This window comes from Dama dama, chromosome 8, assembly GCF_033118175.1.
Source record: "Dama dama isolate Ldn47 chromosome 8, ASM3311817v1, whole genome shotgun sequence".
Classification (NCBI taxonomy): domain Eukaryota; kingdom Metazoa; phylum Chordata; class Mammalia; order Artiodactyla; family Cervidae; genus Dama; species Dama dama.
Window position 1 is genome coordinate 44653605 of NC_083688.1, and position 23615 is coordinate 44677219.

The 23615-nt window shown below is 34.2% G+C and overlaps 1 protein-coding gene and 1 long non-coding RNA gene across 5 annotated transcripts in view; one reads left to right on the forward strand and one right to left on the reverse strand.

The window, feature by feature from the left end:
- The window catches only part of HYCC2 (hyccin PI4KA lipid kinase complex subunit 2), a 57044-nt gene extending 38091 nt beyond the window's left edge, over positions 1-18953 (forward strand). For 2 of the 3 annotated variants that reach the window (XM_061149017.1, XM_061149018.1), the window contains 5 exons: positions 1003-1098; positions 4012-4128; positions 8936-9023; positions 11506-11665; positions 16625-18953. In XM_061149017.1, coding sequence (XP_061005000.1) covers positions 1003-1098; positions 4012-4128; positions 8936-9023; positions 11506-11665; positions 16625-17226 — 1063 coding nt within the window. In that variant the 3' untranslated portion in view covers positions 17227-18953. Of the gene's footprint in view, positions 1-1002; positions 1099-4011; positions 4129-8935; positions 9024-11505; positions 11666-12395; positions 12564-16624 lie in introns of all 3 variants that reach the window. The other variant, XM_061149019.1, reaches the window with a different exon arrangement.
- The window catches only part of LOC133060978 (uncharacterized), a 38165-nt gene that overhangs the window by 6908 nt on the left and 7642 nt on the right, over positions 1-23615 (reverse strand). Inside the window, exon 4 of one of the 2 annotated variants that reach the window (XR_009693881.1) lies at positions 11201-11338. This is a non-coding gene — a long non-coding RNA (uncharacterized LOC133060978). Of the gene's footprint in view, positions 1-10888; positions 11339-23615 lie in introns of those variants that run through there. The other variant, XR_009693880.1, reaches the window with a different exon arrangement.

Consider the following 23615-nt stretch of genomic DNA (forward strand, 5'->3'; position numbering starts at 1 on the left):
TTTCAGAAGTAGCACAAAGACTTTCAATATACTCTTCACTGCCTATGGAAAGCTTTTTAGAAGTACTGTGTTCCTGGGTCCTGCCCTCAGAGATTCTAATTGGGTCAGTCTGTGTTGAGACACAGGAATATATTATTCCAAAATGTCCTGAAATAACTATAGTGTGCATTCAGGCTTAGGAGCCACTTTCTTAGTGATTGTACAGATTAAGAAAGCATTCATTTATTCATTCAGTAAAAATTATTTGAGCAATAATAATATTTTAAATACCATGTCTGACACTAGAGTTAGAGATGAGTAAATTAGGGTCTCTGTCCCAAAGTTGCTTATTACTGAATGGATAAAACAGAGGTAGAGACAGAGAACTGATTTAGTGGGATAAATACTGTATTAGAGCTATACAAATGAACAGTTTTTGTTTGTTTTAGTTGGGAGAATTAAGAATGTCTTTATGTCTGAAATTAAAATTTGAGCTAGGATTTGAAACCTTGGTAGGGGTTTTCCAAGTGAAAAGTGTTGTAGTAAGAAAGGGTAGCATCAGTAAAAGCAAGGAATTATGAAAGATTGTGGCATTATTCATGGAATGATATAGGAAAACTGTTATCCTGTGGTGTATGTGGTAGACAGTGGAGGGAAATAAGGTTGGAGAGGTAGGTTGAGGGTGGATTTTTAAAGGACTTTGTATGCCTTGATGAGTTTGGGCTTTACGATGCAGTCAATAGTAACAGTGAATTAATGCAGATAGAGGAGTCATCTATTCAAGCATGATGGGGATTTTTGAGGAAGAAAATAAAGATGGCAGCAAGTGCTATGACCTTTAATAAGGCAAGTGGAAATAGGGGAATTATTGAGGAGGATATTACAATCATCTGATTGAGAAATAATTAAAGTCAATATTAAGGCATTGTTGTTATAACCATCCAATGAAGAAATCATTTACTACAGTCTGTAAGTAGAAATAATTATTTGTGATCTTTTTCTCCTTGTTTTTGTTTTTTCTAGGTTTGAAGTCCTGAGTTTTCTCATGTTATGTTATAATTCTGCTATTGTGTATATGCCTGCTTCATCTTACCAGTCTCTTTGCCGAATGGGCTCCAGGTAAGCAGAATACTTATATTATTTCATACATTTTTATTGAGCACATTCTCGCTGGTAGGCGCTGTTCTAACCCCTGGTGATACAGCAGTAAACAAAACTCAGGGAACTTATATTCCTATAGGAATTCCTTATCATTCCTCATACATCATGACTTCTTGAAAATACTTCAGTATTAAAGAAATATTTTGTGGCTCAACATCAAGCTAAGCCAAGATGATTTAGGTTCAAGGTGGTTTATTGTTACACTGGATCACTGCCTGGATGCCAGTTTTTATAAATTACTTTGAGTGTTTTGAATAAATAGTCTTCTGTATAGAGAAAGTAAAGAAATGTGAACTTTTTCCTCTTTGTATCTCACAAATAACTGTCTCTTCTTTGGATAAGATTAGCAGTAGCATGAATTACGTGTATATCTCATTTATATTTGTATATTCTAATCTTTACCAAACCAGAATTTCTAATAATTTGAACAGACCTGAACTAAAATTTTTATTTCCACCATTGAAAAAAATTAATATAAATGGGTTTGGAGACAGAGGAGGGGAATTTTAATTACAGAAGGAACACTCAATTTATCCTGCCCGGTTGATTTTTATTTGAGAAAATGCAAATAAAAAGGGTGAGCCTCGTCTACCCCCTGAAAGTTAAATGCTGTATTAGTTTTTCTATTGCCTCATAACAAATTGCCATGAATTTAGTTGCTTAAAATAGCATACATTTATTATTTCAGTTTTCTGTGGGTCAGGAATCTAAGTGTCACGTAGCTGGGCTTAGCTGGGTATTACAAGCTGCAGTTAAGATGTCCGCTGGAGTTGCCATCTTATCTGAGGTTCATTTGAGGAATTATATGCTTATCTTGGCAGAATTCAGTTCCTATAGTTGTAGGACTAAGGGCTTCAATTTCGTATGGACTGTCTGCTGAAGGCCAGTGTCAGTTCCTTGCCGTGTGAGCCTCCCAACTTAGGCAGCCTACAGCATGGCAGCTCACTTCTTCAAAGCAGAGAAATAAGAGATGTTGCACTACAGTCTTATGTAATATAATCACATAATCATGTACATATATGCATGAAAATCATATCACCTTTGCCATGTTACAAGCAAATCAGAGGTTCCACCCATGCTCAAGAGGAGGGGATGACATAAGGGTGTCAATACCAGGAAGGTATCATGAGGATCAGCCCTGCATGCCCCACCCCCAACCACTACTACAAATGCTTTGCACAGGTTCATACTGGTGTATTACTGAGAAGAAACTGTGGTCCTATTTATAACAAAACTCACTTCTGCTAATTGGAGGTAGGCCCATCTAAATTAGTTGCTAATTTGATTTATAGATTTGTAGATTATTTTAAAGTGTATTATTTCCACTTGTGTATAATAACAAGATTAATGACTAACAGAATTCTTGTCTCTTATCTACATGTTGTTTGTTTTTTTAAAACTTTTTATTTTGTATTGGGGTATAGCTGATTAACAATGTAATAGTTTCAGGTGAACAGGGGAAGGAGCTCAGCCATACATACACATGTATCTATTCTAACCTACATGTTCTTATCAAGAGAGTATGTTGTTTAAGCACTTACTGCATAGCTACAGATAAATTTATTTATAGATGACTATTTTTGGCTCAATTAAACAAATTTGCTGTATCTCTAATAGGTAACATTTAGTATGGCATCTTACAGAGTTCCTTAATAACAAATGATAGAGTTTAGTAGTCCTCAAATTTTTACTCACATATCCCCTAATGAATTTTGAAAAACTTTATAGCCTTTATACATTTTAAAGTTAACATTTAAATTAAACATTAAAGTTAACATTTAACTTTTTTATTCTTTTTTAAATAGTTGTAAATTATATGATTTCCAGTATGTAGGTATTAACATAATAAATAATTGTTAATTGCTATTTTAAATGTATATCATGTAAATACACAGTGATCTAATTGATACCATCATCCATATATGGAATAAATGAAAAAAATAGTCTTTCTTTAGTAGTCTTTCTCCTTAAAATTGAGTATCTATTGCACTTTATCCACATAAATTTTGTCCTAATATAGTTCTGTTATATGTAAAGATCTTTTATTGATCAACTAATTATAAACCTCTGCCACAAAGAAAATACGTAAATTAAAATATAAAAATATTGCCAGAGACCAAAATGCACTAAACACTAAAAAATTTCTTTTGAACTCACCATTGCCGTTATTCTAATAAATTAATTTATTAAAATAGTAGAGGTATGTAACATCTCTGCTAATTATTAAACATAACTTTTCTGGAAGCATCTTTTAATGAGATGGAAAATAGAGGATTGTTTATGACACTTTAAATTTGTTTTGAGAATTCTGTATCATCCACTAATCCATCTTGATAAAATTTGGGACGTGTGAAAGTTATGCATTTCTTTTGTGAAGAGGGAGAAGGAGGATTATGAAAGAGATACCTATTTGAGAAAAGGTGTTGCTTTGAGGGCTTGTCTGGTGGCTCAGACAGTAAAGAATCCGCCTATAATTCAGGAGACCCAGGTTTGATCCCTGGGTTGGGAAGATCCCCTGGTGAAGAGAATGGCTACCCACTCAAGTATTCTTGCCTGGAGAATTCCATGGACAGAGGAACCTGGTGGGGTCTGTGGGGTCACAAAGAGTCGGACACGACTGAGCAACTTTCACTTTTTCATTTCATTGCTTTTATTGCTATAGTCCACTAGAATGTGTGTTTTGTGAGAGTATAGATTTTTTTTTTATCTTTTTACCTATTTACAACTGTATGCATAGGCCCATGATAGTGACTGACACATAACAAGTACTTAAAAAATATTTCAGTAAGTGTTGAATATGTGAACTTATAAAAACAAAAATATTTTATTTAATGAATCAGCAAATCACACTTAAGTAATGTATTTTCCTAGGGTTTGTGTGAGTGGGTTTCCACGGCAACACGAAAAACAGTGGAAAGAACTCTGTGGTCGAATAGTGTTGGATCCCGAATTTATGGTGCAGCTTCTCACAGGAGTTTATTATGCCATGTAAGTAGGTGTACTGTGAAATTGTGTGGATTCTTTCTAGTCTTTGAAAACTTAATATTCCCCTTTTTTCCTTATTAGTTTCACAACATTGAATTTTTTGTTCCATGATGGATCCATTATCTTATTTTTCTAATATGAATTTCTTTTAGTAGTTTTAAATGAATTATACTTTTTATATCTGCTCTCTCAACAGCTTTCTAATATTCAATACTGTATTGTTAACTCTAGTTAGCATGGTGTACATCATATACCTAGGATTTTATCTTATAACTAGAAGTTTGTACCTTTTGACCAACCCTTTTGTACCCTTTTTGCCTGCCTCTGACAACCACCAATCTTTCTGTATCTATGAGTTCAGTTACTCTTTTTTTTTGTTTTGTTTTTAGATTCCACATGTACATGAGATTATACAGCATTTGTCTTTGTCTGACTTATTTCACTTAGCATGATACCCTCAGGATCCATCCATGTTGTCACAAATGGCAGGATTTCCTTTTTTTTGACCATGTGACATGCTGGAGTTCCCCAACCAGGGATCAGATCCATGCCCCCTGCATTGGAAGTGTGGAGTCTTAAGTCCTAGGATTTCCTCCTCCTTTTAAATGAATAATATTCTATTGTGTGTATGTAATTGTCTATATAATATGTGTGTGTATAATAAGTATATACTTATGTGTACACACACCTTATTTTCTTTATCCATCATCGTGTGTGTGTATAATAAATATATTTATACACATATATACATGTATAGCCCATGTTTTCTTTACCCATTCATCTGTGTGTTTATCTAACACATATTTGTTGTTCCATTGCTCAGTCATGTCTGACTCTTTGCGACTCCATGAACTGCAGCACGTCAGGCTTCTCTGTTGATAGCTATCTCCCTGAGTTTGTTCAAACTCATGTTCACTGAGGCAGTGATGCCATCCAACCATCTCATCCTCTGTCACCCCCTTCTACTCTTGCCCTCAATTTTTCCCAGCCTTAGGGTCTTTGCCAGTGAGTCAACTTTTCACATCACGTGGCCAGAGTATTGGAGCTTCAGCTTCAGCATCAGTCCTTCCAATAAATATTCAAGGTTGATTTCCTTTAGGATTGACTGGTTCTATCTTCTTGCTGTCCAAGGGACTCTGAAGAGTTGTCTCTGGCACCACAGTTCAAAAGTATCAATTCTTCAGTGTTCAATTTTCTTTATGGTCCAACTCTCACATCCATACATGACTATTGGAAAAACCATAGCTTTGACTATATGGACCTTTGTTAGCAAAGTGATGTCTCTGCTTTTTAATACACTGTCGAGATTTGTCATAGCTATTTTTCCAAGGAGCAAAGCGTCTTCTAATTTTTTGGCTGCAGTCACCATCCACAGTGATTTTGGAGCCTAAGAAAATGAAATCTGACACTGTTTCCACATTTTCTCTATCTGTTTGCCATGAAGTGATAGGACCGGATACCATGATCTTAGTTTTTGAATGTTGAGTTGTAAGCCAGCGTTTTCACTCTCCTCTTTCACCTTCATCAAAAGGCACTTAGTTCCTCATCACTTTCTGCCATTAAAGTGATACCATCTGCATATCTGAGGTTGTTGATATTTCTTCCGGCAATCTTTATACATACTTACATGTACATATATGCCATATTCTTTTTATCCTTTTATCTGTTAATTTACAGTTAGATTGTGTCCATGTCTTGGCTGTTGTACATAATGCTTCCATGAACATGGGGGTGCGAGATATCTTTTTGAGTAATTAAGTTTCCTTCCAATGCATAATAGAAGTAGAATTGCTGGATCATATGGTAGTTCTATTTTCAATTTTTTTAGGAATCTCCATATTGTTTTCCATAGTTGTTCCACCAATTTACATTTCTACCAGTAATGCACAGGGTTCCCTTTTCTGCATGTCTTTGTCAGCATTTGTTATTTCTTGTATTTTTGATACTAACCATTCTTGACAGATGTGAGATGATACTAATTTGCATTTCCCTAGTGACTAGTGACATAGAGCGCTTTTTTTGTGTACCTGTTGGCCATTTGTATGTCTTCTTTGGGAAAAAGTCTATTCAGTTTTCTGCCTATTTTTAATTGGATTACTTGGTTTTTTGTATTGACCTGTATGAGTTGTTTGTATATTTTTTATATTAACTCCTTGTCATATATATGATTTGCAGATATTTTCTCCCTTTCCAAAAGTGCCTTTTCATTTTGTTGATGGTTTTCTTTGCTGTGCAGAAGCTTTTAGTTTAGTGTGGTCCCACTTGTTTATTTTTGCCTTTGTTGCCTCTGCTTTTGATGTCAAATCCAAAAAATAATTGATGGGACCAATGTCCAGCATTCATCTTATAAGCAATAAGGGGCTTTTGTTTTCTTTTAGGAGTTTCTTGTTTTCAGATCTTACATTGAAGTCTTTAATCCATTTTTAGTTGATGTGTGATAAGAGACAGTTTTCTACTTTCCCTCTTTTTGCATGTGGCTGTTGTTCAGTTATCCCAGCACCATTTATTGAAAATAATATCCTTTTACCTTTTTTATATTCTCATATTTAAATTAATTGATCATATATATATATATATATATATATATATGTTTATTTCTCAGCTCTCCATTCTGTTCCTTTGATCTATATGTGTTTTTATGCCAGTACTATACTGTTTTGATTACTAAAGCATTTTGATACAGTTTGCAGTTAGTAAATATCATGTCTCCAGATTTGTTGTTCTTTTTCAAGATTGCTTTGGCTATTCATTGTCTTTCGTGATTCCATATAAATTCTAAGATTGTTCTATTTCTATGAAGAATGTCACTGAACTTTGATAGGCATTATATTGAATTTGTAAATTTCTTTGGGTAGTGTGGACATTTTAACAATTTTAATTCTTTCAGTCCTTGAGCATGGCATATCCTTCTGTTTATTTGTGTGTTCTTCAGTTTCTTTCATTGAAGTCTTGTATGAAAACTTTTAAGTGTACTGTGTTCAGGTCTTTCACCTCCTTAGTTAAATTTATTCCCAGGTATTTTTTTTTCCCCCAGGTATTTTTTATGCATTTGTTAATGGGATCGTATTCTTAATTTCACTTTCTGATAGTTTGTTACTAGTAGCTTCCCTGATAGTTGGTAAAGAATCCGCCTGCAATGCAGGAGACCCTGGTTCAATTCCTGGGTTGGGAAGATCCGCTGGAGAAGGGATAGGCTACCCACTCCAGTATTCTGGCCTGGAGAATTCCATGGACTGTATAGTCCATGGGGTTGCGAACAGTCGGATGTGATTGAGCGACTTGACTTTATAGGATGGTTTTCTTAATTTCCCTTTCTGATAGTTTGTTAAGTGTATAGAAATGCAGTAGATTTTTGTATATTGTTTTTATACCTACAACTTTACTAAATTTGTTTATCCTAACAGTTTTTTTGGTGTATTCTTTAGAGTTTTCTACGGTTGATTGTTAAACAATGAATGGGTTTGGGTGCCAGTTGCAGAGTTGAAAATCGGAGTATAACTTTATAGTCAGCCTTCCATATCCAAGGCTTCAATCAAGCACAGATTGTGTAATACAGTAGTTGGTTCTTATTGATAAGAATTCACATATAAGTGATCTTATGCAGTTCAAATCCATGTTGTTCACTGGTAAACTGTCTATATATCATGTCTTCTGCGAACAGAGACAATTTTACTTCTTTTATTTTTTATTTGCTTGAACTTCAGTGCTGTGTTGGATAAAAGTGGCAAGAGTGGGCATCCTTGTCTTGGTCTTGATCTTAGAGAGATCTTCTTCTTGATCATTTGTCACTGTTGAGTAGTTGTTGACTATGAGCTTGTCATATGCAGCCTTTATTGTAGTACATCTACTCTGTACCCACTTTTCTGAGAGTTTTTTTTTTAAATCATGAATGGATTTTTGTCAAGTGCTTCTTCTACATCTGCTATTATGATGAAGGATTTATCCTTCATTTTGTTAATATGGTGTATCACAGTTGATTAAATTGCAGATGTTGAACCATCCTTGCATCCCAAGATAAATCCCACTTGATCATGGTTTGTGATCAGTTGTTGAATATAGTTTGCTAATATTTTGCTGTGGATTTTTGCATTTATGCTATGTTTGTCAGAGGTATATTGGCTTGTAATTTTCTTTTCTTATCGTGTCCTTGTTTGGTTTTTGTATTAGGGGAATGCTGGCCTTGTGATATGACTGTGGAAGTGTTCACTCTTGGAAAAATTTAAGGATTGATATTATTTATTTAAATGTTTGGTAGAATTCACTCATGAAGCCATCTGGTCCTTATTGGGACCATCTTTTACTTATTGGGAGGTTTTTGATTACTGAGTCAATTTCCTCTGGGTACAGTGGTGGGTGTGTTCAGATTTTTATTTCTTAATGACTTAGTCTTGGTAGGTTGTATGTTTCTAGGAATTCATCCATTTTCTAGATTGTCCAGTTTGTTGACATGTAATTATTCATAGCCCTTTCAGTACTTTTAAAATATAGCTAGTCATTAAACTGAAGTCTAAATACTGTCACATAGTTCATAACCCAGATTTTCATGAATTCAAATAGATAACCCAAAATATCAACACATGATAAAATCCAATTATTTTGAAGAGATATCTGTGAAGTATTTTAAATGTTAATATTTGAATTTTTCTTTTTGTTCTTGTAGCCAAAAGTGGGATAGTTTAGAAATGCATGATGCAAAAATTAATGTGAAAATCTTGTTACAGAACCAAAATAATAGGACTTGGATCAATAAAAAAGATTGTTATTGAAAATGAGAGATATTTGCTAGAGACTGTAATTTGCTTCTCCATAGGTATAATGGACAGTGGGACCTTGGCCAGGAAGTCCTTGATGACATCATCTATAGAGCTCAACTAGAACTCTTTTCTCAACCACTATTGGTAAGTTATTATATTTACTTTTTGTTAAACTTTCCTGCACCTAAAAAGGGTACTACTGGTATAAAATTCAGTATGCAATGTATGAGGCAGTACTAATCATTGAGGGGGAAAACAGGTTTATTCCAAACCAACAGTTGGAAAGGAAACAAAATTGTTTTAGATCCTCTTCTTTTACAACATAGCAAAATAAAGTTCAAATAAATTAAAGAATTAAGTGTCTTGAAATCCTTTAAGAAAAGAAAGAAGAGAGGCTATAAATATTTGCTCAAATTCTGGAGAAGGAAAGGCTATATTTAAGTGATGGAACACATCACCAAAAAAGGTTTTTTGTTTTCGTTTTTTTTTACTATATAAACATCTAAATTCTAAACCATCAGATTTTTGTTTTGTTTTGGAGGGGAGAGGGGGTTGTTGTTTTATTTTTCGGCCATGCAGTACAGCATGTGGGATCTTAGTTCCTTGACCAGGTATCAAATCTGTACCCTCTGCTGTGGAAGCACAAAGTCTTAACCACTAGACCTATAGGGAAGTCCGTAAACCATCAGTTTTTTAAAACCGAAATTAATATGAACTAATTATCAACGGGCATGACAAAAAAAGCAAGTTAATGTTTAGTTTTATATAAAAATTTCATACTCTTCCACAAAATAACTATATCTCCAAAAGGTAAATGATCAATCAAAAAATAAATTTGAACGTCCAGTAGTAGGATGAGGAAGGCATTTTCTGTTACCAGTAACAGTATGACATAACTCTGCACATCCTTTTGGTAATGTATATGTGTTTTCTTTGAGCTACTATCCCATCTTTACCAACATTTCCCAAGAAACTATTTAAAACTTTTTTAAATGAATTGTGAACACTAGATCAAGGTTTGTTTTAAATGCAAAGGAATCTGAACTCTAAACATTATTTTACAACAGAGACTCATTAAGTTATGTTATTTACTTGATGACATTATATATTTGAAAATTAATATTAAGGGAACATGCTAGCTGTGTTAATGGTAAAGTAGTATACAGCTATTTTTTTTAATCTAGATAGGACAAAGGAAAAATAACAAATATTAATAGTCATCTAGGTGATTCAGCTGTGGATAGTTTTTATTTCTTTGCAATTTTCTGTATTTTCTAAACTTTTTCTAGTATTTTTAGAATTGTATTTTTTTAGTTATGTAATTTTACTTGCAACAATTTAAGAGTATAATTTTTGAGTCATTTTTTCATATCTTTTTTATAGTTTAAGCTAAACATAAATTTATTGAAGTAACATTTATATTCTTTCATATTTGAATTTTCTTTTTTCCTCATGTCAGCATCCCTAATTTTACCCTAAAGGTTACTGTAAAAAATAAAAGAGATTGCGTAGGGAATTCCTTGACAGTATTAGTTAGGGCTCTGCTCTCTCCTTGCCAACGGCATGAGTTCCATCCCTGGTTGGGGAACCAGGATCCCCCACAAGCTGCACAGTGTGACCCAAAACAGAAAACAAGTGGACAAGAAGATAAAAAAGTTACATCTTGATAATAACACCTTGCATTTGCAAGACTCTTTAAATTTATAATTTTATCCCTGTCTTATAAATTAAGTAGAAGCGGCATTTCCAAGGCAATATAGGTAAAGAGATTCGTAATCTATAGTTCTAGAATAATCCTTTATTGTTATGGGTCTCCAAGGGACCCAGTAAATGACGTTCCTTTTCTCTATTCAAAAATAGAGCCAGATGATAAATAGATAAAATAGTTGGTAGATAGAAAAACAAGTACCATCTTTATTGCTGATTAAGGTTAGATTGAAAGACTTCACTCCCTACCCTTTAGTCTAGATGTTGGAACAGCCCACTGGAGAGAAGGTTTGAGTTGGCAGAGCAGACAGGGGTATCCAGCTTGCTGTATTTCACTTGTCCTGTCCAAGTGGAGAGTGAGGGAGAAAGATGGTCCTCTAGCTCAAGATCTTTGCTAGGTCAGCACTACTCCGTTAGGAATCATGGAGCAGCCAGTGGCTGTTGCTTTCCAGCCAGATTACCTCACTCTCCTCCACAGACGGCAGAACTTGGTGGAACAAAGTGCCAGACTTGTTTAGGGAAGATGTCTCCTCATGAAAACAAAGCTAATTTTTTTATTATAAATTAAATTTTGCATGTTATTTTATCATCTGAAGAATCAGAAAGAAACTTACTCCAAATTTTCTTGTATCAGGGTTCAAATGTTAAAAGCTCTTTGGAATGTATTTTCTCTTTGAAAGCCAGCAACTTCAGAGAGTCCATGAGGGTGTGTGACTCATATTTTTAAATGAATTTTCATCTTAGAAGTCTACCTAAAAGAATACAGACCAGTGGAAATATAAACATTTCTGACACATTATACTTTTCTATTTTGTAGAACAACTTTTAAATATATATTCAAGATAGTATGGAAACATGAAATGTACAGTAATCATAAGTTGTATATTGGATGTAAGTACATATAGACTTATCATTTTAGGTTGCCAATGCCATGAAAAACTCATTACCATTTGATGCTCCTGATTCTTCACAAGAAGGCCAGAAAGTACTTAAAGTCGAAGTCACTCCAACAGTGCCGAGGATTTCTCGGACTGCAATTACAACAGCTTCAATCCGTCGCCATAGATGGAGGAGAGAAGGTGAATATAAAATCCCTATAGCCCACTCATGGATTAAAGTAAATTTATCACTGTTTTTACAGAGTATATTTACACATGATGTTATAGTACTCTATGTAGTTAAAGTAAAATTGTTTAGTTGTTAAAAATAGCACTAGAAATGTGGTTTGTATACCTGAATTCATTTTAATATAAATATGTATATATATTTTATAAAGTAGAAAGATGTTATTTAAACTGTTCTCTGAATGTTAAAACAGAAAATAAGATGAAGTTAATTTTTTTTCTAACTAGTAATAACAATAGAAAAGAAATTTCTTTAAGCCTGTTTCCAAAAAAAGGTACCTGTATGAGCAGTGTGGGAGAAAATTATGTAACTGGCCATACTACTGGTATAATACAAGCCATACATAAAATAGCTGATGTTTATCTATCTTTTCCTTGTCCTGTAAGTGCTGAGTCCAGCAGTATTTCATAGCACATGCTACTTGAACAGTCAAGCTGTCTTGCCTAAGAGAGATTAATTGCCATTTTAATGATCTCTATTTTTCTCTCCTATTCATTTGCAAACCTCACATTGTTCATCTGCTGCCTTATGTGTGTGCATGCTGTGCACACACATGTAACTATATAAATAATGTTTGTGTTTATGTCATATCCATATATACATTCTCTTATCTGCCTGGGTCAAAATGCTCAGAAAAGAATAGAGCAGCAAAAAAGCACTAAAATTTTATATGTTGAATCCCAGATGGCTTTGACTTCTCAAACGAGGCTGACCCGAGTATTCCTGGCTCCCCGATCCAACACGGCTCCACTGACCTAGGGATCAAACGTGTGCAAGAGGGGGAGGTGCTGGTGCACAGGACTCCTGAGCACGGCTCGCCGGAGCCCAACTCAGCAGCAGCCACAACAGAGGGTAGGACAGAGATGAGGAGGCAGAAGTCAGTGAGGCAGTTGCTGGAGGAGGATCCTGGCTCTCTGTCCCCAAGCAGAGCATCTTTCCATTCTAGTGTGTGTTTCCACTATCCCAGAGTGTATTAGACTCTCCTTGCAAAGCGCACCCCCCCACCCCCACCCCCATTTGCTAGTGCCAGGTCAGGTACAATCTGTAGTTACCATTTGTGCTGGCCTGGAGTCTGCATCCCGGTGTAATTAAAGAGCAGCTTGGCATGGCTACTAACAAGGGAGAGGCCTGTCTCCAAAAGGTCTGCAAATGCTTGGGATTTCTTCATTACTGAGCATGTTTATTCTAACATCAGGAAAGGAAAAATGCACCCCATGAACCTGAGCCTTATTATTCAGTATGTATCAATTTCATTTATTTGATAATGTATTATTTGGAAAATAGGTGAGGAGAGTTTTAAAGCTTTAATACATTATTTTTGAGAAATGGGACTGAAATGGAGCTGGCCGATTTGTCTCTAGTCCCAGGGTAGCCAATTAACAAAAACTTCGTATCTCTTTGACAGAATAAACCAGTATTGATTGGCTTCTTATAATCTTCAAATCAAGTTGCCTGGGTCTGAACTACTGACATCTTTCCTCTATAAATGTGCTCTCCTGGTGCACACTACATTTTTATCATTTATTGTATATAATGATTATCTTATATAGCTCCCAAACAGAAGTGAAATGTATTATTTAGAAGCCATAAATCCTAGTAGATCCTTGTTTATACAGTATGGGTATCTCAAATGAGAATTTTTTTTTACCCCTCCACCACCACCACAGCCACGATTGTTATCTATAAAAGAACACTTCTCTCTGATAGGAAAGTATTTATTTACTGTTTAACATGTGATGCCATAGAAATTGGTTTTATGAAAGAGGAAACTGTGGCCTAATAGTTTTTTCATTATTTAATGTATTGCTGCTGTGGAACTGGTACACTAATTTATGAAATATAGCAAGTAGTTTTAAAATAGGTTACATATTTTTATTTATTCTACTTTAGGAAAATCTCTTGCTCTTTGGTGCATTAAAAATTTGAGCATGCTCAGTAAGAATCTAAATCTACCTTCTGTTCCCTTGCCCATTTGCCCAGAGTGACCTGACTTCATTTAACAGTGTTGCATGTGCATGATCTAGGGACCCAAAGAAGTTGGTACTATGAAGAGAACCGTGTGAAAGACACAGCCTTTCGTTTTCATTTTTTCTGTATCTCTTTATGTTATCCCTGGGAGTCAGTTGTATCTTGTATAAGGCATAAAAATAAGTATATGAATAGATGTCAAATTCAGAGTTGGCCTAAATTGATCAACATCTGTTTCTCCACTTTCTTGATGACTAAATGAGCCACTTGAAGTGTATCTACTGCTATTGTTAGAATATTAGAGTATCCATGCTAAATATAGTACAATATTCACTAACATTGATGAAATTTTAAGAAGTATGGGATTGGATAGAATCATTTCTTCCTATTAATCATAAGTCATACACTTTGAAAAAGGAAAAAATAGTAATTCCTTTAAAGTGTCCTATTAAATGTTAAAACATCCTCATTTAATATCTCCTCTATTACTGGTAAAATTTCAGTTTGTGAAGGTGGGGTATAGCCATTTGGAAAAGGAATGAGTCCCATTGGTGTGTTTGAAATTTCTCAAGTTATTTCGCCTTTTAATCTAATTTAATTGTAGCTTTAAATCAGTATTAGTAAAAGCTAATTTATAAGGAAAAGCAAACATGAATAGGAAAGTTCATTAAAAATCCGTTTGGTTGTCTCATCTTTGGATCATGAATAGTATTATCACCCAAGGAGAAAATTAGAAAGGAAAATGTTATTAGACACAATAGCCTTTTTATTCCTTGAGGTTTTTTAGACAGAAATACGGAAATTATTAAAACTAATGAAAAGTTTTGGTAATTCTGAAGTCTGCTGGAGCTTTTGGATTAGCATCAATAATTGACCTTCTAAAAGAAAAAGAAGGGAATTTCACTGGCACTGCAGTGGTTAGGACTCTGCTCTCTCAGCTGCTGAGGACCCAGGTTCAATCCCTGGTCAGAGAACTAAAATCCCACAAGTTATGTGGTACAACCAAAAGAAAAAAGAAAACATGTTTTCTAATGGTTTTAAACAGTTTTACAGTTAAAGTTGCATTTATTACGTGTTGGAATTGAAGGGAGAATTCATCACCTACCTTTATCCAGATTGTTAAGTAACATTTATAACTTTTAAAGCTGTATTTAAAATTATTACTAAACTGAGGACTATGTTGTGATTAAAGTATATTCAGTGTTCCACTATACTGAAATAGCATTTCTTAGTATATAAATTATCAGTAGGTTCTCTTGCATGTTGGTTTCTACATTGTCATATCTCTTTTATGGCCATATTGCTTGGGCATCAGATCTGCATGTGGCAAAATTCAGAAGCTAGCACTAAGTCTCTCAGTCTCTTTTCCTAATCATATGTATAGCCAATGACATATTTCTGTTCACTTCTAGTTTTATATTACTGATATTAATTCTGAACCAGTGGCTATCTTTTCTTGGGCATTGTGGAGTTCTTCATAGTAATTATAAATAAATTGCTTAGATGTCATATAAATATAATTTAAAGTTTTTGTTTTGATGTACAGTATACACTGTTCTTGAGGAAGGGGTTGAGAGAAGTGGTGTCAGCTGCGTTTTCATGTGGCTTTGCATGATGAATAAAGATTACTAAACTGCTGGATATAACAAGAAGATGCCTTTTGCTCTAAGGATAGGCTATTTCATTCTTCTTTTGAAGGAAAGAACTAATCCATATGAGAAAATATTTATATTTTTCCAAGTACTATGTTAAATAAAGATTGTGTTTAACTATTTTGTGTATATTTTACTTAGGTAACTTGTATTTCAAAGTGATATTTTTTTGGATTTCTGTCCTAACAGTTTACCTTAGCTAAAATATTGATATCTGTATGTAGATTCAGACTGAACTTTCTTACAATCTGGTAAAAATATTTTAAAGGTAGCAAACTTCTGTCAGTTTTTGAAAGAAGCAAATGTTCTATTTTCTAGGAGAGTGTTGATCATACTTTCAGTAAAGAAATCGGGCTTTCTGGAAACCCCAAACTGAATACGTGCTTCTTTTCTTACAAAATCCCAAGATAAGAATTCTTTTGTTAACTGCAGTTTCTGCATGAAACTTAATGGAATACTATAAGTATTTTGTGATCCCCAAATAATATATCTCAATATTTAAAATCTAAAATATTATATAACTATATAACATAAAATTTTTGTATATTATTATTATATTATAAAATCGTAAAAAATTCTTCCTCAGTATCCTTGTTGGTTCTTACCTTTGTTCTCTGATAATCAAGTATTTTCATATTAACTGATCAAGAAAATATGGAAACCAGTGAGTAGGCATGTTCATAAGACAGAATATGACTGAAGTTACTAGAGGCAATGTAGAGTTTTTAGTTTAGAGTTAGGAAATGCACGAGCTCCATGTTAAAGATTTTAAAGCCATTTAGAAGCAATTAGCTGTTAAATATAAAGTTTCACAGTAGTTAAAAGGGGTTTGGGGATGAGTTTTTGACATTATTCTGGGTGACTGAAATTAGAAGGGTCTCATTTCCAAATTCTATTTTATGATAGATTAAGGAAGATAGGAAAAGTTTTGTTTTTTTAGATAGATATACTCACCTCAAATTGACAAGGTGTATCATAAAGATTTACGATCACTAAGTATTGTATTTTACCAAAGGTTGTGTGTCTGTTGATATTAATAGTATGCTAGACTTGTTTGTGAATAGTTTTACATAAGCTAGCCTAATTAAAGCTAAATGAACAGAATGAATAACGTTAGAATTCTGTATAGATTGAGGCTCCTTCCCCTAAATTACTTAGGGAAAGTGTTGGTAGCAAGGGTCATGGCTGACCTATAGCAAACATTACCTAGGAGAAAAGGTCAGTTGAGTTGTTATTCACGGCTGCTGCTTATTTAATTTAGCTATTGCTGAGTCTGTCTGATTTGTTTTTTAGGTGCTGAGGGTATAAATGGAGGAGAGGAGTCGGTAAACCTGAATGATGCAGATGAAGGATTTTCATCAGGGGCTTCCCTCAGCAGCCAGCCAATTGGGACCAAACCATCCTCCTCTTCTCAGAGGGGAAGCTTAAGGAAAGTAGCAACTGGGCGTTCAGCCAAGGATAAAGAAACAACTTCTGCCATCAAATCCAATGAGAGCCCTCGAGATTCAGTAGTTCGCAGGCAGTATGTACAGCAACCAACTGATCTTAGTGTAGATTCAATTGAGCTGACACCGATGAAGAAACACCTGAGCCTGCCTGCTGGCCAGGTGGTGCCAAAAACTAATAGCATTAATCTAATCCGGACAGCCAGTGCTTCCTCAAGTAAATCATTTGACTATGTAAATGGCAGTCAAGCAAGTACCAGCATTGGGGTTGGCACTGAGGGTGTTACTAATTTAGCAGCTAACAATGCTAATCGCTACTCAACTATCAGTCTACAGGAAGACCGGCTAGGTCAAGCTGGAGAAGGGAAAGAGCTGCTCAGCCCGGGAGCTCCCTTATCCAAGCAGTCTCGATCCCCAAGCTTCAATATGCAGCTGATATCCCAGGTGTAGTCTTGATATCCTCTCTCATCTTTCTGCTTATCTTCTAGACCGAACATTTCATTGTGCTTCAAGGAGACACTTCATCCCACATTGTGAAAACATTGGTCATCATAAACAGATCTGATTTAGTTTAGGTATCTTCATACTGTATTTTGTATGGAAACAGCAATAAGGTTTTCTTTTCTCTCTTTCCTATATCTTCTCTTCACCTGTTCCTTGTAAACGTGTTTGTGAAGCAGTAGAAAATGTTTGCGTTTTCCACACCTTCCTTTCTCCTTGGGTGATGTGCAATCAACACTGTGAGACTGAGGTTATGTTAGAGGAAATGGTGTATATGATCCCTATGAATGATACTTTGGCTTTTGTTTAAAAAAAAAAAAAACGGGTTTGTTCTCATTATCTGTAGAACTATGAAGATAACTGGATCATATTTTTTCTCTCTTAACCAGGAGTGCCTCAGAGATTCTGCTATGACTTTGGACTTCTCTGAGTCTGTGCAATCATTTTCTTGAGAAGCATGGGGAAAGGTGGTAGACTGCTGCACCTTTTCATTAAAATGAGGGTGGCTCTTTTTTTCCCCCATCTCCTTTATCTCGAGGATACAATGTTCAATTACTGAGGCATTTGAATCAAGTTGTGGCCACCTCTGTTGGAGGACAGGGCTCTAAGTTGATTGTGTAATAGATAATGCACTTTCTCAATGACTCTATAGTCATTATTAACATGTCTTCCCTCCTCCCCACAGGACATAAGGTCATTTCTGTCCTTTGAGTTTGAACAGCTAATAAATCAGAGAATCCAAGGGGCTTGTTCTATTTCCCAGGAATGATTGCCACTTCGGTGCTGGGGTTTTATGGGGGGAGGGGGCAGTTTCTGTTTAGCTTGTGTGGGATTGTTTGTGTGAGGGGAAGTTTTGATTGTTTTTTTTTTTCTTTTCCTTTGTGAGCTGATGATGACTGAAGTAGAACAAGTACGTCTTCAGGTAAAGAGAGGGATTTCTCAACCCACTTTCTATGATGTCAGACTATTGGAGAAACCCTTTCAGCTGCTTTCTAGATGTACCTAAATTCAGTCAGATATTTTGGATTAAGAAACCTGAAGTCCTGATAGGTCATATACTCCAAGGAAATACATCAGGGACAGATAATTGGCTGAAAACACTGATGCTTCAATGTGACACATTTTTATAGAACATTTCTACCAGGGGGTACTGACTTGATTTCTCCTATAAGGACCACACTGCCTTTGTGTTTAATGTAATGCAATTTGTGTACCTTCTAATCATCTATCTGCAAAAGTTCTCATTTTTATAAATCTCTGAAATCATGCCAGTAAGCTAGATGTTGAATGTATTAAGTAGCATTTGGTAATTGCTAAGAGGCTACGAAAATGCATTATTGGTTTTTTAGAAATTTTTTTTTTTTTTAGTTATGATTTGGTTGGATAAGATTTCATTATGACCTCATCTGGGTCCCAGGCTCTAATGCTTGACTGAAATAGAAGAAAATATATTGGTTTTTGAAAATCAGTGTATTATGACTTGAACTGCTATACATTCTTCCACATGATATTCAGAGCGATGAATGCTTTGTACATTTAGACATTTTATTATTGTAAAAGAAAAACATACTGAATTTACAGAAAGCAAGTATTCTCCTAATTAACAAAGTTTGAAATATTACCTCTACTGATTAAAATTCCAATAGATTTTGATAAATAAAATAACCAGAAAAATGCTTCTCGTTTTTTTCCACACCTAAAAATGCAGCCCCTTCCTTTTTATTGTAAGAGGTTTTTATTTTTGCGGGTTTTGTAAGGTACTTTCTGTTAGAATCTTTATGAAAACAGTGAGATGCTTGTTTGAATTTGGTGGTGTGTAATATTTTTCAGCTCATATGAAAATGGAAAACTAGAACCTGAACTGTTATCTATAACATTGCCAAAGTCTGAAGAAAAGCTAAAAGTTGATAAATAGAGATTTATTGATTTGTGTATATATATGTATGTGTGTATGTGTGTATATATATGGTGTGTATATGTATATATCACAAAGACATATTTTGGATATCTTTTCTTTTAATTTAACTAAGGGATGTCAGATAAATGAATTAAAAGCAGCCAAATATATGAGGTGTAAAGATCTATAACAATAAGGAAAGCAAAGTTTCGGGTATGAAAAGAGAAAAGCATTATACTTAACAGGGGGTGAGATCTTGGCCATGGCTCGAGATCAGTCACTTTATGGTAACACTGCCAGGTTGATTTAAGAGACTGAAGGGTTGTTTTTAATTTAGCAAGTTGTACATTTATTGGCACCTAAATCTGGCATGCTTTTAGTCATAGCACAGAAAACCCCAGATAATACCAAATTACAGCAAAAACTGTGAAAGACATAATAAACTCTCCCTCTGATTTCTTAGAAATCTTATGTTACACTTGAAAAGTTGGTTTTGAAAAACTTTCAACTTAGAGGATTTCATTTATCTCTATGTATAGTCATATATATTTTGTACATACACATACCCATTAATGTTTCATGACCCTCTAACATTTGTGTTCCATTCTTTTAAGTAGTATAATTTAGCCCCAAAGAAGAAACATTTCATTTAGTTCAAGTTTTGCATTCGGTGTCTTAGAACAGATTTCCTGTTCAAGATGTAGTTAAAATGGGATGAGTCAGTCATAAACCATAGTCACATTTTCTAAGAGATTTTTAAATATTCATTTGCATTATTGCATTTAATGTAAAATAATTTTCAGATATACAACTGTTAGAAATATATGCCAGCAATATTCACGCTTTATCCTTTAACAAGTTTTTGTTTTTATACTTCCTAACTTCCATTTTAAAAAGTTCTTTGATTTATGGACAAGCTAGTTAGGGAGAAAATACTTGTTTTCTATAATAAAATAATTTGATTGATGTTATCTATGTCAGGTTCAATTAAGAAATACAAACAAATTATCTGCAGGTTTTGGGAATTCTTCTCTATGATGTTAATTTGAAATCATGTTACTAGAACACATACATGTTTTAGAACAAATCACGTGTAAAGTGAAAGCTAGCTTAGAAGTAAGATTTTTAAATACAAAAATATTTTGAGAAGCTGCGTGGGAGGGTGATGATTGTAATTTGAAATCCTGATCATTACCACTAGTCTTACCTTCCCAATGAGTCTCCTGTGCCTGTTTATTATAAAGTCAAATTTTTTTGTGCTAAAGAGACCATAGAGGTAATCTAGGAGTCTCCCAGCACCCACTCCTTCATATCCATCCTCAGGAAACTGAGGCTCAAAAAGGTGGTAATGTGGTCAAAGTCACATAACTTAGAAGCAGAGCCAGAGTCAAACTCCTGTCTCCCATCAAATGCATATTAGCACCCCACTGCCTCCTTTCACTCATCATATGGTGATCATAGTATGGGACACTCTCCACTTCTGCAGTTTCTTTACAGTTTGGGTCTAGTAGTGGTGAATACAGCACATTAAGAAAAGTATTAAATCCAGAAAAAAATGTAGGGTAATAAACATAGATGGGGAAGGATAGATAATTTTTCTTACTCTAATTTATGCCTTACTGTTTTCTGCCACTTAACAGTTGTATGCTGCCATTTTATAGTTGATTATGTTTCTGCGAATTTATTTAAATGCAAAAATAAACCCAGTGAAAATGACTTTAATCAGTGTTTCTAGGTATCTTAAGTAATTTTTGAATCGGCCAGCTTTCACAGTCACCTAGGTGGCAGGTTAACTGTACTGCACAACGTAGTATTGCAAAGATAAATTTTATTCCATAATTTCTAATGTAAAGAGATTGAACCTTGTGCTCAGAGCAGATAGATAACAAGCAGTTATTTCCTTCTGTGATTGAAAAAGATTTATAGTGTGAAGCTTATGGTTCTGTAACAGAATGGTGACCCATGTCATTTAAAGTGTACATATGGTACAAAATGTCTTAAATGCGGTAGTCCCAGCTATATAAGCTCAATATTTCCAACCTACATTCTCAAATTCCACTTGGTAGCTTTACTGAAGAACTTAGAATAACTCCTTTTAAGTTGTTTTGTTTGCACTATTTTTGTGAATATTTTAATGAAGTGGGGTGCTTTTCCCTACTCGGACAAGTTAGTATGGGTCCATTTTTGAGTACTTTTAATTGTTGACAATCAATAAGTCTCATTTAATTCTCTGCATGTTCATCTGTAGATAAAAATAATAGTACGTGTCTTTAGTGGGTAGTACACTATTTATACAGACACTAGCAAGGAAGATCTCCATTTCTGATCTTGGAATTACAAAGTAAGTTTTATGGTTTTGTTTTTTTAAAATCAGTATTTCAGTTACATACTTGTTTTTTAGTTTAAAAATGTTTAATAAGTCATGACAGTGGTCAGAAAATCTACAAGAATTTTAGAGCAATTTTTTCTATACTATGGCTATGTAAACAGTCTGAACCTGAGAACTTTTTATCTTTCAAGTTGAATGATTATTGTCATGTTTCAAACCACTAAGTCGGTTGAGACACTTATTTGTAAAAATACTTTAATTTTTTAAAAAGTGCTTTTTAGAAACAAGCTGTTTGAAAATCAGCTAGAAATAATTGATAGCTTAAAGTCTAAGTGTTAGGATATTTGCCAGATTATAAAATGGAATGCAGTATCAAATTGTTAACAGTGCTAAAAAAAAATCATGAGTCACCAGATTGATACAACTTTCCATTGCTAAGGTGGTCGTGTTGACAATGTAAGACATAAATTTTAGTATTACCTACACTGTATACCTAATGGGTATATCATATTGGCACTGAACATATATAGGAAATACTATTTGTAGAGTCAACCAATGTGCACTTAAACTATTGGATTTTTGGTGGTGCCAGAAATTTGTGTGGTGATCCCAACCCATTAGAATTAGAGGAGTCATAATCATCCAACCTTCCCCTGCCTATGTAGGTACATTGCTTCTGAACCTGACCACATAACCACAAAATTTAACTTCAGTCTCTTCAGTATGTTTATAATCTTAGCCATTAATCACATGAGAAATAGAAGAGCAAATAATTTAGGATAGAAGTTAGCAGATAGCTGGCAATGATGTGAAATAACTGGCAGCATAGTACAGATACGTAAGTTCTATGTTTTGTTCCTGGATTTTGTGAAAATGTTTACAAATTAAGTCATATTCAGATATCTGCTGTTATGCTATTCTGTTTAATACAGATTTTTACACCCAAAATTAGAATTAGGCATAGCTTAAAGTATAAATGAGTCTCTTTTTTTTTTTTTCTTCCGAATTGTGTATCTGAAGGTAGGTTTAGTAAAGAAAGTCTTCTATTTTCAAAGAAAATGAACTTAATTGGACAGTCCATCCCCAACTACAGAATTCATATCAATCTGGTTTGCTGTATTTGAGTGTCAAAAGTGTAGTGTTAATGATACCAGAGGAAATTCTTCACATCTTCATAAACTACAAAAGTTACCAAAGAAAATGAATCAACCAAATATAAAATTTGAAGTACCCATTAAGGAATGTGGCCCCTTTAACATGGAGGATTGATTTCTAGCCCTGGGGGAAATAGTCTTTCATGTGGAACAGATACACAGAACCTACAAGATTCCATTGGAGGTTTTCTTACCATGTTTGTAAAATGTCAACATTTATACTTCCAGCAAAAGTACCAGTTAAGGGATAAATCCAAATATTATTTCTTATGGCAAATTTCATGTCTCCTTAATTCAAATTAAGGATTTTGTTCATCAGTATTAAATAAAAGGAGGGAGAGAAGAATTCCTATAATCAGTATACTATATAATATTGTGACTTTCTAAAAAAATTGAGGGTAAATTATGGAAATGTGTATTTTTAAGTGAGCAATGTCAATTATTTCTAGTAAGTGTGACATTGGCTAAAACTATGTTTACTTAATTTATGTACTCGATTACTCTGGGTATTTTTTTTCTTCGCAGAAAAACATGATTTTTAACTTTAAGAAAAGTTAAAACACTCATTTTTAAAACAACTCAACACTAAAGAATTAAACTATTAAATAATGATTTGGGGGGATATGAATTTGTATATTACCTGATGTCCCAAACAGTCTCTATGTATTATTTTTTTTATATCAGATAGAAGTTAAAAAGTAATGAATGTCTTGATCTGTTATCTTAGAAAAGATTGGCTTTCTAACAGTTACGAACGTCGGTTTTTGTGGGTTTTAGTTTTATCATCCAAACTGAATTGAGATGTATGCTAGATGTACTTTGTGTTGTTTTAAAATATTTGTAAGAAGTTCGTTAACTGCTTTACAGTGGTGGCTTTTTGATTCTTATTCTAAAACTTACACTGGCTTTACATTCATTTTAACTGGTTAAGTGAAACGGTTTTCATGGTGCAAAGATA